The 17,398-nt window shown below is 40.8% G+C and overlaps 1 protein-coding gene and 1 long non-coding RNA gene across 5 annotated transcripts in view; one reads left to right on the forward strand and one right to left on the reverse strand.

Annotated features, from left to right (window-relative positions):
* Positions 1–17,398, reverse strand: part of INPP5A (inositol polyphosphate-5-phosphatase A) — a 239,861-nt gene that overhangs the window by 146,473 nt on the left and 75,990 nt on the right. For all 4 annotated transcript variants that reach the window (XR_014564893.1, XM_083741100.1, XM_083741101.1 and 1 more), the window contains one exon: positions 14,307–14,394. Coding sequence is in view for 3 of the 4 variants with exons in the window: in XM_083741100.1 (XP_083597226.1) it covers positions 14,307–14,394 (88 nt within the window). In the remaining variant the exon portion in view is untranslated. The remainder of the gene's footprint in view (positions 1–14,306; positions 14,395–17,398) is intronic.
* LOC310845699 lies at positions 1,150–14,292 on the forward strand. Its single transcript, XR_014564915.1, has 3 exons — positions 1,150–2,428; positions 3,234–5,833; positions 12,769–14,292. It is a non-coding gene; the product is annotated as an uncharacterized lncRNA (long non-coding RNA).

The following is a 17,398-nucleotide window of genomic DNA, read 5'->3' on the forward strand; positions in this document are numbered from 1 at the left end:
GTGCACAGAACTGCCAAGACAAAAATTAACAAAGCATCAGGGGATATCATGGAGAAACACAAGGTTAGCATGAACTAAGAATTTTGTCTTCCCCTGGAATAAGGAGACACAAAGTTGACACTTTTAGACAGTAAAAAAAATATGCCCAGTTTCTTTTCCTTTACAAAGTCACTAGTTTAATTTGAAAATTAACACATGGGCAATTATAAAAAGCATTATAGTATTCTGCTGGAACAAGATGCAGGGACCAGGCTACCTCAAGGACAGTCTCTCTCTACACTCATATGTAACTTGCCTGAGCCTTAACACCACAGGGCATTATTGGTGGTGGCACTACAGTGTGCGTGCAGGAACAAACAGGCTGAGCCTGGGGCTGCTTTAAATGCAGCAAAACCAAGCCCCCCAGCTAGCCGGATTGGCCGGCTGAGGGCGTGATGCGGGCCTGGATATCCTAGTGACACAGGGGGGGAGCCAACCACGCCCCCCTGCAAAGCGAGTCCCGCTTGCAACCCCTCCGCTCCCCTCATGGAAGAGGAGAGGCTTTGTGGATTTCTCTCTCCAGACTGTCCAAGTTGCCTTTCCCTATTTTCAGATAGCACTTTTATTCTGGAAAACAGCTTATGACTGAGCCTGCTGTTTAAAGAGCCCACTCCCATTTCTGTTTTCATAGTTTTTGCATGTTTAATGCTGTGGTGTGATTTTAATTTTATGTGTGATTTTTTAAAAAAATATTTATAAAATAAATTTATAAAAATAGATGGAAGAATGCAATTTGGTCAGAGAAGAGCTTTTGATATATAAGTTTTCAGATATGAAGACAACCATTCTACGTAGCCCAACATTGTGATAGCAGCATAAGATGGCAGGCTTTTGTGCAATGAAAAGGTAAATAGTAATGGTTCCCAAAAATCATATCCATCAGAATATCCGATGCTATAGAATTTCACACAGACAACTGGGGAAGTCCAACAACATTAGATCCAACATGTACCAGGGCATGCTTTAAAGACATATAGTTGATCAGTCATAATATAACTCGCTCCAGACTGATGATATTTAAATAACATTCTATGTCACAAACCTTTGCTGTCCCTTTTGCTTTCAGTGTTTAACAACCCAGTGGAAGGGCCAATTGCTTTTTTAATACTGTTTTTATTTATTTTCATAGTACAGAATTAATAACTAACTTCTCCCACAGCCCGGTTAAGCCACGACTCCCAAGCTGGATTGCCCGACTTTCCCCACGTGACATTCTGCCTCCAAAAGCATCCTTTGGGTACGAGAGGAGACCAGACTGGGAGAGAAGGATTTCAACAGTAACCCCATGTGATTCGCATCAGGTCCATTCGACCCTCTGTGGCACATTCCATGCTTAGTATGCACAGGGCGCAGATCATAGCTGGCATTTGTGTGATAGAGATATCTAGGAGCTAATCTGGGAAAAGCCATCTGCAAAGATGAGTTTAAGGCCACTGCCAGTCAAGGCCGATCAGTACTAAGCTAGGATGACTCCTCATTTGGGTTCAAATAGGACAGCTCTTTGGAACCTTTCTACCTTTTTAAGAGTTCTATTTGGGTGGGGACAGAGGAAAGCTGCACAGTTTGCACATCAGACAGATTGTCAGGAAAGAAGTTCTGGTGTGACATTTCACTCTTAATGCCTTAGTGTTGCAGTAAAACAAGACAACTGGTGAAATTATAGGAAAATAAATGCGTAATTTCTTCCTCATTTAGCCATTTTTGAGGCTGGAGTATAGGAAAGTCATTAATGTTATGTCCTCCTATTGATGTTCTAAGCCTTTCAGGGGATAAGTAATGCTTTTCCTATACTCCTCCATGTGGCCAGTTAAATTAGACACATTATTTCTGTGCTGTTGGAGAACACTGATCAATAGACACTTGGAAAGCCCTCTACAACTAAGTAGAAACATTTCCCCAGTGTCAAAAGAAGTCTGGTTCGAGTTTGTACATTGCAACCATTGTTAAACCGAACAACAGAACAAATAAGTACTTAAGTATTTAAGACATTTTAATACTACCATTAGAGGCCAAGAAATTATCTTGTCCATTAAATAAAATTAGACAGAAGGTACTTTCCTTTCTCTTTCCCCTCTTTCACAAAGTTTTGTGGTCTGGCATGGAATATCATGCCAGGCATTAGTTGATAATGGTAAACAGAACTTTTTGCTGTCTTGTAAAGTGAAGAAGATAATGATGTGAACAGTTTTGGGGTTTTTTTTAAGGAATATGATAAATAATTCTTCCATCCACAAATCACACTCAAATTGCATCACTATGATGATGATGATAATGATGATAAGGATTTATTACCCATCCTTCTCTCTAAAGTGCCAGAGAATGTCACAAGAATTTAAAATGTAATATTTAAAACAGTTTAAAACAAATTGCATTTCAATACTCATAAAGCGTGTTCTCCTTCATGGAGAGCACGTGTTGCGGGGGGGCCGCCAGGACACTCGAAAGTTGGGGGCGGGCTAACTGATCGTTGGCCACTGATGCGATTGGGGCTTCCCTTGTTGTTGGGAAGAAATTAATGTTGCCATTGATTGATTGACAGCCAGAAATGCTAAAACTCCTTGCACGAGGCTAGGGCTTCCTCTTTTCGCCCGTGCAGCGGATTGCCCGCCCCTCCCTCCCTAGAATAGGGTTGTTTGCTTTGACCTTGCTATGCCTGTCATGGGGTCGTCTGCTTTGGAGCGGGGGCCTGGTAGGAATTTTGTCCATCTGGCTGATTGGCTGGGGCCATTTGGTTTTTGCCTACTGCGTAGCAAATCGTCACAACTTGTAAGGTTGCGGTTAGGCATTGGTTTATGGTTTGGTTGGTTGAGAGGCATGGATTGGCTGTGCCTGCCCCTCTAATGCTGCTGCTGCAAGGGATTCCGTTAAAGGAATTGGGGGCTAACTATTGCTTGTCCACTCTGTCAAGGGGGCTCGGGCCATAGCAATGAGCTCCTGGTTGCATTTGGGGTGAGGGCAGGTTCCCTGCTCTGCGTAACCCCCAAGTGTATTCCCCCATTCTGACTTTCGCATCGTGCGGAATGTCAGTCTGTCCCCCATGGTGGGGGCAGATAGTCGCAACCAATGCCTAAGCAACCACTCACAAATTTGTATTTTAATAAAGTTGTGGCCAAAATTATGCCAAAAACCTTAAACAAAAATTCTGTGTGATGTGTGAGTTATTGGGGTGGACCTGGGGACCTCGACACGCAAAGATATAGTTATATACAGCAGGGGTGGCTAACTTTATGGGCCTCCAGATTTTCTAACATCAAACTCCGATCAAACCCAGCCAGCATGGCTAAAGGTCAGGGATGATATGATATGCAGTCCATCAATGTCTAGAGAACCACAGGATAACCACCCCTGATTCTTATGTACAGCAGCAGGATCCTGCCTTGAAAATCCTTCCTTGGCTTTTTGGGTGATTTAGGCACTGGTGTACAGCATAAATAGTGAAAGCCTTTAAACTGTATGATTAACCAAGTCAAACACAGACTACCACACAATTGTTTCTTCCGATCCTGGATGTTGGAGTACTTATGTATGCACTGCTCCTATGTTAAATATAATCCAAATACTCCTGGTTTAATGTATGACATGCAGCCCAAGATTAATATTATGCCACCATACTAAATATCAAGTATGGCACTAGTGAAAAAGGTTTGACATGCTGGTAGGTTTTTATGTAGGGCTGTGCAATAAACCCAGAAGCTCTCAAACCACGGTTGTAATGTCTAATTGAAGTAATGGAGATCCTCTTTAAACCCCTAAATGGCTTAGACCTCTTTCTCCCATATCATTATGCCTATTTGTTAAGATTTAATGGAGAAGCCCTCGTTTGTGTCCCACCTATTACAGATATACAGCTGAAAGGGACAAGTGATATGGGCTTCTTAATGGCTGCTCCTAAAATATGACACACCTTGTACAACTGGTCCTTTTCCCCACTGTTCTTCACTAATTCTTCATATTCTAGCAGGCTTTTGTTTCATGAGTCAAACAGCGTTTTATTGCTGGTTTTAGCTGCTGGCCCTTTCTCTTTTATATTACTGTATTTTGAGTGTTCTTTGCTGCCAGGAAGAAATGCATTTATTTACGCTAGATGATCGGGATGCTTGCTTGAAAATAGGGTAATAAGGATCCGAAAACAAACTCTGAAGAAGCCTAATGACCATAGAGCTATGAAGAAACATAGTTAACAGCTCTGGTGAAAGTCATTGATAACCAGAACTTATTAATCTATTTCAAGCCTTATTTTCAAATGCTAGATAAGCAGAAGACCTAGTTGGCATTAACTACGGTTAAAGACAGTGTTGGCATCATAACTAAAATTAGGGGGAAATTCACCGTAGGAAGAGAAAGCATATGGTTGTTTTTCAACTCCTCTCTTGGACAAGTATTCAGTGTCTGCAGTCCAATATTATAGTTTGTTTCATATATATTTCTATGAATGCTGTTTTACTGGTGGCTGAAGAAGTGGGTTTGGCCTCCCAAAAGCTTGTGCCATCATACATTTCTTATGTTTCAGGTGCCATAATATAATCCTATAATACATGCCTGCGAGTAAATCCCATAAAAATGAATGAAGCCTACTTCCAAGTAGGCTTGCATAGGATTGTACTGGCAGTTAATTTTCCTATAGATTAGCAGCCACTATCTCTCTGGAATGTGTTTTCCAAATGTTATTTCTGAACAACATTGTGGTATTTTTGTCTCGGGTTTCAGAACTGCAGTAGGCTTTTAATCTATGCAAATAAACCTATAAATAAACTTCATTAATTAATGTCTGCCATGGCAAATTCTAATTAAGCAATCTACAATATAATAGGAAGCTTGCCCAGTATTTAGGATACTTATTCATCAATCAAGTTAATTTAAAAATCAGGCGTTTTGAAACCACGCAAAAGCGTTGAGGTTTCTATTAAAAAACCATGCAGGAGAAGACGCTGCAGCGTCAGAACATCTCATGATACCAATATAAAAAGGAGTTTTCAGAATGAAGTATTGCTTTCTTTTCTGCCATCAATACTTCATTATAGCAAATGTAATATTCACAAGCTCCAATATGCCCATTAGTTCATATTACTAAATAGTATTCATGCTATTACTCCAGCGAGTCACGATGTTCTTATTTATGAATTAGCTGAATGTCTACGAGCAAATGCATTAGCAAGTTTCTTCACACAGCATTTCATTATTTTGCAAGCAATTATTTTCAGATTTTACCATCTGACAAGAGTTTTGAGAGACAGCTCCGTTCCAAGCAAAGTACTTCATCCAGCATAATATATGCCTTTCAAAAGGCTCTGGCTCCTACTTTAATCACTGCCAAGCCACATTCACAAACTTTAAAAACGCCATTAGTTGTTGTGCGCCAGCCTCACTGAAATCAATGGACATTGTGTAAGTCAACAGAGTCGGAGACCATAGCGAACGGTGCCCTGGCTGAACCCACACTGCCTAATCTGGTTACAAAATTTTCCTCCCAAAGTGCAATGGGATTTTCTGTTACTTTTTAAATACCTTTTGCCAAGCCAGGTGAACGCTGCATTTCTTTGTGCTAACCTCAGGAAGAGCATGGAGGGAAGTAATGACATAAGAGGCTTGGAGAAGGCTGCAGTGATTGACTCTGTTTCTGCTGGATTTTGATTCAATGGATCCTTGGCTGAACTGGCTTTCTTTCCTAGCTCTTTCCTCCTCCAGCGAGTGCCCTCTGGTCTTCAAGGAGCCAGGAGGGAGGCTGCCAGCCTCTGTGATTGTCCCCCTGGCCTGGACACAGCAGAGAGGCTCTCCCTAATCTTCAAGGAGGAGGGTGAGGTAGTTATTCATTGTCATTTAAAATGGGGGGGGGGTTTACAATGAGCCCCTCCTGTAAGCCTTGTCTTCTCTCCAGCACCTCCACTCCAGGTGTCCCTGAAGAGACCCACTTTTGTTTGCTGAATGGGGCAAACCAAATTGGCCTTTTCGGACAATGGGCAGGGGCACTTGGCTTGGGAGATTAAAATGAGGCGGGATTAGTTGGTGGGGTGGTCACGGATTGGCTGGGTGCAGAGGAGCGTTGGGAGGCACCAACTGGGGAACCCCCAAGGGAACCCCCAAGGAAAGAAACTCAGAGCCAGGGGAATGGTGATGGGACGACAACAAGTGGTCCGAGGGAGAAGAGGAAGACTGAGAGGAAGAGGAAGAGGTAACAGGGTTTAGTTGCTTCCATCGAAACACTCTCGTGGGGGGGGGGGGCGCAACCCTTTAAAGTCATTCTTCAAAACAGCGCTTTTACACGACCCACCCCTAGGGACGATAACAACGCAACAAAACTCACAACAGTCACAATTAATTGCATTTCCCCCCAAAATCCAGTTAAAATTATTTTGTTGAATTAATTCATCAAACCGGATGGACTTGAATAAAATCGGAAAAGACCCGTGAACCACCACTAAGTTTTACATCCTTCTAGCCCAGCAAAGCTAGCTTCAGAATATAATGAGGCAGTGTAGTACAAGTGGAATGGGGGAAGAAAGAAAAGTGACTTTAAATCAATTGATACATTTTAATTGAGTCATCTAAATCTGTATTCCCATTTATCCTTTATTAACACTTTGTCAGTTTAATACATTATAAAACCTGTTTCGGGGATCAGTTCAATATGCTAATTCAATATACCTGCTTTCTACACTTGATGCAAGCTAAGACAAAGCAGTTCTTGGTCTTTTCCTTTTAATTCACAGAAATGATTTGTTTTTTTATTTTCTACATTAGCTAAACACATCTATTCCAGTATCTTACGCTGAAGTTATAGTTGTCACTGTAGAAAGAGAAAAAGTGAGGCTCACTCAAGTCACATTCAGAAACTTTTTTTTGGGGGGGGGGGAGAGTTGCAGAGACATTAAAGAATCTGTTAACTATGTTGCTTGGTTAATAATAATAATAATAATAATAATAATAATAATAATAATGAATTTATATAAAATCTGACAGTTTCAAATCTGAAAAACAAAACTACATCCTTTAAGTTCTGCAACAGCACAAATCTCAGGGAAGTAAAAAAATACGATTTTGGAATGCAGGAATAAAGTAAATTATCTACCATCAATTCTAGCATGCAGGGGGCCACCTAAATTGTATAATTTGACTTTTGAATGATTGGCATTATTAATGGTATTATAATTTGGCATTGTTATAATGATTTTTATTGGATTGTTGTAATTGAAAACTAACACACACACACACACACACACAACACAACCATTTCTATAATAATGACAGCTCTGGAAAGAATTCCACCTCACACACCCCAAGAGACAGTTTGCCTCTAGAATCAGCAAAAATTAAGAAAAGTCTTTGCTACCATTCTTATCATTTTTATGCATATGTTTTTGTTTTATTACTTTAAAAATTCCTTTTAGTGCAATTAACTGAAGTTGCAAAGATATTGGCAAATAATAATAAATGTCCCCCATCCACTATCAAAATTTAGAGTTTTAGATAACGATAGCTCCTTCAACCGCAGGGTCCCAGGACAGAGGGACATAGCAAACCAAGCTAAAAATAACATAAAACATTTAATCAAAACAGTAATGAAGAGGGCAAACAGCAGCAAAAGTAAAAGCTCATTCATTAAGTTAACCTATAAAGCACTATGTACTTTGCTGGTGTATCTCTTATATTATTGGCGGTGCTCAATGTACATAGAGAATTGGAATGAAAGAACTGCATATCTTGCTCTGCACCCTAAAGAAATAAAGCTCATGATTCTTGGAATTGTTGCCTCACATCCAACATCACGGGACCTCACATGGAAGTATAATTTTGCACAAACCAAATATATTAGGAAAATGACAGCACTTTCAACAATTTGCAAGATGACTCTGTTGGTCAAAGACAAACAAATTAATCATTTCACTGGGTTTGCCAAAGTTCCTGGGCTTGTCTAAAGTAGCTCTTTGGATTCCAAGTATGGTATATAGTAAGGAAGAAAACCTTCCCCCACCCCCACCATGTATTCTGGTATCAAGAGCTTTAAAAACTATATTCAGACAGCAGAAATAAGTTAACGAATCATTCAACAAAGCAAGGGTAATGTAGAACAGATTGGGGAAAGGAATGATGAAGGAGGAGGAGGATGGCGAAAATGTGTTTTGGTAGATAGGTACTTCAGATACTGCAGCAGTTGCGACACAGAGCAACCAATTCTGGGCTGAAAAGTGGTATTTAAATATATCATAGTCACCATCATAATTTCAGCAACAACACCAACGCGATCCTTTCCTGGGAGCGTTAGCAATATTCAAATTAGAAACTTCATTACAATAATGCTAAAGTGTCCTTTGTGTTTGTGATGCTTTACTTCAAAGTCCTGTTAGGATGCAACAGGTAAACTCATGTTTCTTGGCCTTGTAGCCTGTTCTTGGTAATTTTTTCATGTGCCCCCCCAGCCAGATCATTTGATTCAATTGCTCCTTTATGCTACTAGCCATTCAAATAGAGGCACAAGAGTCTGACAGACCCTATTATTTCACATGCACAGGCTCAGATTTAGCAACAGACTCCTGGATTTATCTGGGAATCTGAGCATGTGAAAGGTGCCCGTGTGCTTGACTAGAGGTCCCCATTTGAGTGTTTCGCTTTCAACCAAACGGCCGCGGCATCTGCAGGGAAGTGGTTGAGGTGGTAAGGCACTCTCCCACTCCCACCAGGGAAAGTGTCATCCCATCTGGCCCAATGATTAATTGGGATGGGAGGTAAAAATGAGTTGTCTGTGAATGGTGAGCGAATGTTAAAGGCATTCTGCCACCCACCCCAGATGAAAAAACCCAAAACAAAACAAGAGCCCGTGGAGACAGCAGAACTTCAGCTCGGTTTGCAGATCACAGAGACTAACTCTACCTCAGCTTTGCAAATAAGTCTACAAAAGTTTCTAAATGTCTTAGCTCAAAGGTTCTCAAGTCCACCTGCCCACACATACCTATGTTTGGCCATTTGCGGCATACAAATAAGCCAAAAACGGGGCATATGGTGTGATCATTTGGTGGACAGTCTTACCTGCCATGGGTGAGTAGTCTATAAGCTTTAATTCAGTACAGTGGTACCTCGGGTAAAGAACTTAATTCGTTCTGGAGGTCCATTCTTAACCTGAGGTACCACTTTAGCTAATGGGGCTTCCCGCTGCTGCCACACCGTTGCCACACAATTTCTTTTCTCATCCTGAAGCAAAGTTCTTATCCCGAGGTACTATTTCTGGGTTAGCGGAGTCTGTAACCTGAAGTGTCTGTAACCCGAGGTACCACTGTATTTGATGGGCAACTGCATTTTTGAAAGTGACCTGGAGGGTGCTTCCAGATTATCTATTTTAGAACATTCAGGTTTATTTGTTTGCAGAGAGATTAGATGATGGTGACTATTTTATGAGCATTCGGTTCAATCTGTTTCCTTTGCAGGGAGCTTAGATGCTACTGCAAAGCCAAATCGAGTGCATTCCCAGTGCATTTCATTACAATGATATTTGGAGGAAGTAGGCTTGTTGTGCAAAAGCTGCAAATCAACTATAATTGCACATACCACCATTTGTCCTGAATCCCACCAGAAATTAGCAATGGCCTGGAAACACCTCTATAACGGACCCAGGGTTGCTTCATGTCACAAGTCACCTAATTACATAAAACAATGACCCGATACCAAGCGATTTATAATGAGTCACTCAGGTCTTATAAGTGATCACTCCTCTTGTAATATACAGCACACGTTAAGCACAGTCTCCAAACATTCCATGGAAAAGGCACATTCAACAACTAGCCCTTGCATCTTCCTATGTCCAGTATATTAGGGAGCTAATTTTGTGTAAAAATAATACCTCAGCTCCACCTCCTGGTGATTGTGTGCAATTTTGCCTGGTGCAATGGTGGGGGTGGGAGAGGAAAGGAAAGGAACTTTTAAGAGATAAAATAAGAGATAAAATGGTCCCTCAGAGCTAATCAAGTCTTTGAATTCTCTCCGTGCTAAATTCAATTATGTCAGTCTTCCTAAATCATTTCATGATATTTAGCGAAACTCCTTAACTGCCACATTTAATATGCTCACAAGACACGCGGCCTGTTCCATTCGTTTCTGGGAACACAATGATATTTTCTGAGACCCATTAATAACTTGCACAGGATTTATGTACATGATAAATCCAATTCAATTTCCTTTTTCAATTAATGACCAATTATTTGAGCCAAGCTTGACGGAAAATATTGCTCAAATACCATTAATCTAACAAAAATTAACTTTACCATTTTTGTAATAAGGAGAACATAATTTTAAGGTAAAATAATGCTCTTTATTTAATAATGTTATCCAATATTAAAGCACAGTTACTATTCCCTTGTTAAAAGGTCACATTAGCTCAAGGTACTGGCATTGATCACAGTGTGAGCATTTATATTTAAGCTTAAAGATTTTTAGCGTCTGCTGCAAACATATTCACATGCGTTCATGGATGTTGCTATTCCCCTTTCTGGCTCTCAAAATCCTCAACCTCTTTCCCTACTAATTAGGCACTGCTTAATGCTGCTCAGAAATCTGAGTGATTTGGTTAATGACATCATGAAGCCATGTGATGTCACACATTACTAGCTATTGTGATGTCATAAATGTTTGCAAAGAAAATATGTGTTGCCTGAACCAATCAGAATTAAATGTCGGAAGATTGAGAGGGCAAAGAAGAAAGGAATATGGTACTGAGAAGATGCACAAGGAGGAGGAAAACAAAGGGTGCTGGGCCGTAACAACAACCAGTAGTAACATTCAATGGGGAATTTCCATAATTTGCATGGATGGATTGAATGTGCTATTTATACAGGGGATATTAAAGTCGGAGAATATACAGTACACATCTAGTTATTAGCATATCATTCCCATCCTTTAAATCAGGTGTAGTGAACCTCTAAAGGTTGCTGCACTACAACTATCAACTAACAGTGCAATATTGAACATGTCTACTTAGAAGTAAGCCCCATTAAGTTCAGTGGGGCTTACTCCCAGGTAAATATAGGATTTCACTCTTAATTGAGTGACTGGCCACTATTTTCTATGAGTTGCTGACTTAGCAAGTCAATGCAATGAATTTCCAATTTTATGTCTGAAAAAGCAACAATGACAATGACAACACAGCATGGAAGAAAGGAAAGGAAATGCAAAAATCAGTGTTACTTTTATACTCCCTTCAATATTCTAACCCCCTTCGCTCTTATTTTCAAGGGCATTTAAAATAAAATAGTATTCACTCTGCTTTGAGATAAACATTCAAGGTAGCATACAATATGTTTAACAGCCTCAGCATCTCAAAACAAAGTGTTTTTTAAAAAATAGATATTAAAAGTAATTACAGAATTATCTACAAAAGTTGAGTTTTGAACTACAATTTTGGAAAACATCATTCAAGAGTTTTCAATTAAAATATGCACAAGGTCAGTATTGAGAGTACATGCTCAAGGGAAGTCTTGCCAGCTTTGATCTATAGGAGCTCATCTTAGGTTTTGGCTTGGCCTCTCCAGTGAGATTTCATACTTGCAGCAAATAGTGAAGTAAGGTGACAATCGTATCAAACTGAAGTAGTGTTCCTTTGGTTATCAGTTCTGGTATTCTTTGGTTATCAGTATGGTATTCTTCTGCCTACCCCTCCTTGCCATTACAGCCAGTCACTACAGTTGGCTCATAGCTCCCTCCCTACAGCAGTACCATTTCCCCTAGATTAGAAAGACCACTATCCCAGTCTTCTCATCTCAAGCAAGACAGCTATAACACGGGGAGACTTTCTTTTAAGCCAGTGAAAGGAAGTCAAATTTCCCTTCCTCTCTCTTTCTCTTTCTCTGCTGCTGCTGCTAGAATATATGATTCTTCCATTTCTCTCATTTGGTGGAGAAATCATTGCACAATCAGTTATTGATTTGCTCAAGAGACCACATTTCAGAGGACCAGAACTCCCAACGAAAGCAGAAATAGTCAGGGAATATCAAATGAAGAATGGAGAGTCAAATTGCAGCGGAAGAGCAAACAAGGTGAAAGATTAGGCTTATTTATTTGATTTTCCAGAAAGTTGGGAGATAAAGGAACATCTCTCAGTGGAGATTTCTAAGGTGGAGAACACTGTGGCAAAATAAGGAGAGATCAGATCGTTTCAGGTTTCACAGTGAGAGTGACTTTGGAGAGAGTCAGAACTACATCAAAGTTGATAAAATGAGGAGATACACCAGAAAACTGAAGGTGGTCTCAGTGGGCCACTGAATAATTTTTGTTGTTGTCCATCAAATCAAAGTGCATTAACATTTGTTTCCTTCAGCACTGGCATCGCTGTCAAAACCAGCAGTGTATTATGAAAACTATGGAGAATATTGTGGCAAAATGCAGCTTAAACAATGGTGTGAAAGCCAAGCTGCGGGGGAAAGCCCTTTTAACTGATATGTTTTCAGGGAAATGTTGGTTGACTGCGCCATAACTGTATCATGAAAACTGTGGGCCCTAGGCCTTGGTTTCCATTTAGTGTTCCTAAAGGAGATTATGACAATAGGTAATAACCAATGTTACATGCTTTCCCCTTCCTGAAATCCTACTGAATTATGTTTCAGTGGGTAAGGGAAAGTCTCAATAAAAGCAGGATTTATTTATTTTTATACTCTGAAACTTCTACCAGGTATTTTATTTGCACGGCGCTATTGGAGTATATTTGATACTTAATGTTTTTTCCCCCTAATTTCTTTTTTCTACTGGCAGGCGATTAGAAAGAAGAATTATGGCAACAAACAGACAAGTTGATCTGTAAAGAAAATGACAGACAAATTGGAAATAGTGGGCCTTTTACTCATTTGATAGAAACTTTATACTGAGTCTAGGTCTAGGTCAGTATTATCTACAAAGACAGGCAGCAGTTCTCCAAGGTTTCCAGCAGGAGTCTTCCCCCGGCCTACCGAGAGGAGGACTGAATCTGGGATCTTCTGTAGGCAAAACAGATGTTCTACCACCAAGCTGCAGCCTTTCCCTTTTCTACCTGGGCAATGCAAGTCTCTCTTAGGCCTCCTTTACGGGATCCTTGCCACCTGAAACAGCTACAACTATGCAGGACTGTTCACTTTCCTAAGGGATGGAGCAAGCTGCCTCTAGACCAATGCTGGACCAGTGACTGTTACGGTCCTTTAGAAACAGAACTGGGATCAAGGATAGGCCTGTACCTTTTAAGGAAGGGATGGGGAACCTGTGGCCCTTCAGTTCCCATCAGCCCCGGCTAGCAAAGTCAATGGTTTAAGGATAATCAGAGCGGTGTTTCCACAACATGTGGAGAGCCTCAGGTTCCCCATTTCCGCTTTAAGGCAAGAGAGAAAGCGAGAGAGTAAATGGATGAAGCACTGCTATAATATCTAATAGCGCAAATGAGCTTCCCTCGTTGTGCAGCGAATGTGTAACTTAATTTCAAGTGTATTACATTAACTTAATGAAATGAAATTAAGTGTAACTTCATTCCAAGTCTACACATAAATGAAGTGTAGTTTTGTTTCCACCCTAAATGAATGCTGGAATCAGCGCTTGCAGTATGCCAGGGACAGGGGACAGGATCTCGTCACCAGGGGGGATCCCAAGTTCCTCCACCCCAGGTTTAGCAGGTAGGGGGAAGCTGCCCACCTACAAATTACCAGACGTCACCATGCTATCAGGTAGCCCATCCCCCCCCCCCGTAGCGCAGCTTGAGTGCAAAGGAAGAACACAGCTGATCCAAGCCATGTCTGAAGTCCCTGCAAATCAGCTCAGCCCCAGCAGGGCTTGAAGTCACCACCATCCAGCTGATTACTGCTGAAAGTGGGTCTTGAAGACAGCTCCAATCAGATGGACTCCGGAGCTCTGGTTGGCGAGATCCCTAGTGGAACCAATCCCAGTGCCAAAAAGTCTCCAAATACAAGTCCAACTCGCCAAGGAACAACCAGGAGCACATTTTAAGGCAACCTTGCTTTTATCTGGTGTGGGAATTGGGGAAAACTGCCTGGAGGGGGCGCTTAATCAAGTCCCCTGCTTGGCTAATTAGATGTGTGAGACAGAGGTGGCCAACTGCATTGATATGAAAAGTGCAATCCTTGCGTTTACCTGGGATTTAAGACCCATTATATCCAGAGGAGCCTACTACTGTTAAATGCATTTACAATTGCGGTCTAAATGCACAACCTTCACCACTGGCGACGACTCCCCAAGAGTCTCCGTTTTAGGATGAGCAAGTAATGTCACGCCACCTTGAACCAAATACATAACTGCACAAGGAACCTTACCGTAAACTGTTCCTGCGACTTGAAGTTCTCATCTAGGTAAACCCGGGCTCTGTTGTAGTCTTTCATTGCATCGCTCGATAACAGCTCTCTGAAAGTTGCAAAAAGCGAGCCACAAATGAGTAAATATTCTCCTAGAGAGATTACATAGCTAATTCCTTAAAGCAACAACAATAATTCAAAAACAAAAGGCTAAAAACTGAAGTTTGCAAAACCAGTGAGCTTTGAGAATAAATTGCCACATTTCAAGTAATGCTATTCTGCCACATTCTGGTCTATTTTAGTTCTGCATACCTTCACCAAGTCAACCCTACAAAAAGCACTAATTCGTCAAATGCAAACACATTCCAAACAAACTGGGCTCTGTTTTCAAACCATACAGAAGACTTGCCCCTACAGCCTTCCAAAAAATAACATACCGGTAACAGAAAAACCGTCATGCAACTCAACAATGATCCAAGACAGTAGAGGGCACTATTTCACTACTTTCAAGAGCTACGGTCTATTCCATACTATATTATTGGTAGAACTGCAACTGAAAAATAATAATCCCACAGCCTGAACGAAACCTGAAAGCTACATTATTGATTTTCAACAGTGTCTTATTAGCAACATGAAACCAGGCAAAAGTTCTGCAAGTCCTAGTGAAATATACTTCATTATTGCTCTCACTAGCGGTGAACTCATCAAGAAAAAATGGTTGGGATTCATTCACACTGATGGGGGGGGGGGGGGAGAAAACCCCACAGCATGCTCAAGACATTTCGTATCAGAATATAAAGGAGCAGAATATCTTCGACCTACACACAGCAAATGCGTGGGAAAGCCGAACTTGCTGAATTTCTGCCTGGACAGCCCAATGTTCAGCTGCCAAAGCAAAGGATTACTGTACGGGACCTCATTTGTAAACCAGTATAATATGCAAGGCTAGGCAAAGCCTTCGCTCCTACACTCACATTTGCTAACCAGGCAGAGGGCCTTCTTGGTAGTGGCGCCCTCCATGTGGAACGTCCTCCTATCAGATGTCAAGGAAATAAGCAACTATCTGACTTTTAGAAGACATCTGAAGGCAGCCCTGTTTAGGGAAGTTTTTAATGTCTGATGTTTTATTGTGCTTTAATTCTTTTGGGAGCTGCCCAGAGTGGCTGGAGAAACCCAGCCAGATGGACGGGGTATAAATACAGTGGTACCTCGGGTTACATACGCTTCAGGTTACATACGCTTCAGGTTACAGACTCCGCTAACCCAGAAATATTACCTCGGGTTAAGAACTTTGCTTCAGGATGAGAACAGAAATTGTGCTCCGGCGGCGCAGTGGCAGCAGGAGGCCCCATTAGCTAAAGTGGTGCTTCAGGTTAAGATCAGTTTCAGGTTATGAACAGATTAAGTACATAACCAGAGGTACCACTGTAATAAATTAGTAGTAGTAGTAGTACTCCAACTTTTTGTTTGCCCTTTTGCATTCTTTAATGCTTACAAGGGGATTGCCTGACCATTTTCCATGGGTTTTAGAGCACAAATAAAAACTATAAGCACTTTACCTCACATCTTAATTGTGGAGCAATAATGTGTTCTATAATCAATGTTTGTAATACTGTATATTTTTTTAAGGCATAAAAATTAATATGAGAAAAAACTGTAAAAATAAAACGGGCAAGTGTTTGAATAAAAACTCTTGTCTGTATAAGTCAAAAACAAAGAAGTCACACATATATGCAGGCTTTCCACAGAAAATTTTAATAAATTTTTGTTAATTGTTATGTAATCGTATGAAAAGACACTGAGCTGGGACTCAGCTAGATTGGTAAAGAAAAAGCAATTTATATGTGTTGTATATGCGATACAACACTGTGCCACCAGGTGGTGATGTGGGGCCATGTTTTTCCCTACCGGATTTCTCTGTTTAAATTTACAACACGTTAAAATGAAACGCTTCTTTGATGTGTCTAGCTCCAGCCTTGATTTCTAGCTACACATTTAGAAATGTCAGTATCATTTTGCAGAAACTGATTGCATTTCTTTTTTAAAAAAAAAAGCTTACAAAAGGTGAGAAACTAGCAAAACCTTAACATTAGCAAGTCACTATTGTTTCTTCAGCTGTGTATTTTGAAATTTTACCTCATTCTGAGCACGTACAATAGAGGTTGCTATGCTGTCTGCCTCTGACCTTTCTTCCTTGCTCATCAGCTGGGCTGAAGATTCAGTGACAGAAGAAAATGATACCTTCTGTTGGGTAATTCTTCAAACTGAAACTTTTCACACCCTGCATGAGCTTTTTTTGTGTTTTAAAAATAAAAACGAATTCTCCCTACTTGACACTTCATCCACTTGTCAGTGATTGCCTCTGCACACAACACAAGCAAGTATAAAAACTGGGAGGCCTCTCTCCCAGATATCAAACACCTTTACAATTATTACAGAATTTTAAACAGCATGCTACTTTTGCTCATAAAATCTTTTAAAATGCATTTCTGCCAGAACTAGTGTCCCATGTCATATAGTATGAGGTGCAGAAAGCCCTGAGAAATATCCATTCACCCAGGCAAAAAAAGAGTCACTCCCATTTTTCTTTTAACGGAAAATTAAAAACGAAACTTTCCCCCATTCCTTCCTTCCTTCTTTCTCTCTCTCTGTTACACATCACTAAAAACAAAATCAGAACTTGATGAAATCAAACACACCAGGTTTCCCACATAAGAAGAGTCCTGCTGGTACTGGCCAAAGCAAGCTACTTCTGGCTAGATTGACAAATAGCCTTACCTGGCATGAGGCATATCCGTTTGCCCAAATCACTGAAATAACTTATAATTGAAAGCGAAACTGGTACTACAAACTACTACTTCTTCTTTTAAAGCTTTTTAGAGGCTCACATGCTTAATAAGGTAAAGGTAAAGGACACCTGGACAGTTAAGTGCAGTCAAAGGTGGCTATGGGGTTGTGGTGCTCATCTTGCTTTCAGGCCAAGGGAGCTGAGGTTTGTCTGCAGACAGCTTTCTGGGTCATGTGGCCAGCATGACTAAACCGCTTCTGGCGCAACAGGACACCATGACGGAAGCCAGAACACATGGAAATGCCGCTTACCTTCCCGCCAGAGC

The sequence above is a fragment of the Podarcis gaigeae genome (genome assembly GCF_964106915.1).
Source record: "Podarcis gaigeae genome assembly, chromosome: 5".
Taxonomy (NCBI): domain Eukaryota; kingdom Metazoa; phylum Chordata; class Lepidosauria; order Squamata; family Lacertidae; genus Podarcis; species Podarcis gaigeae.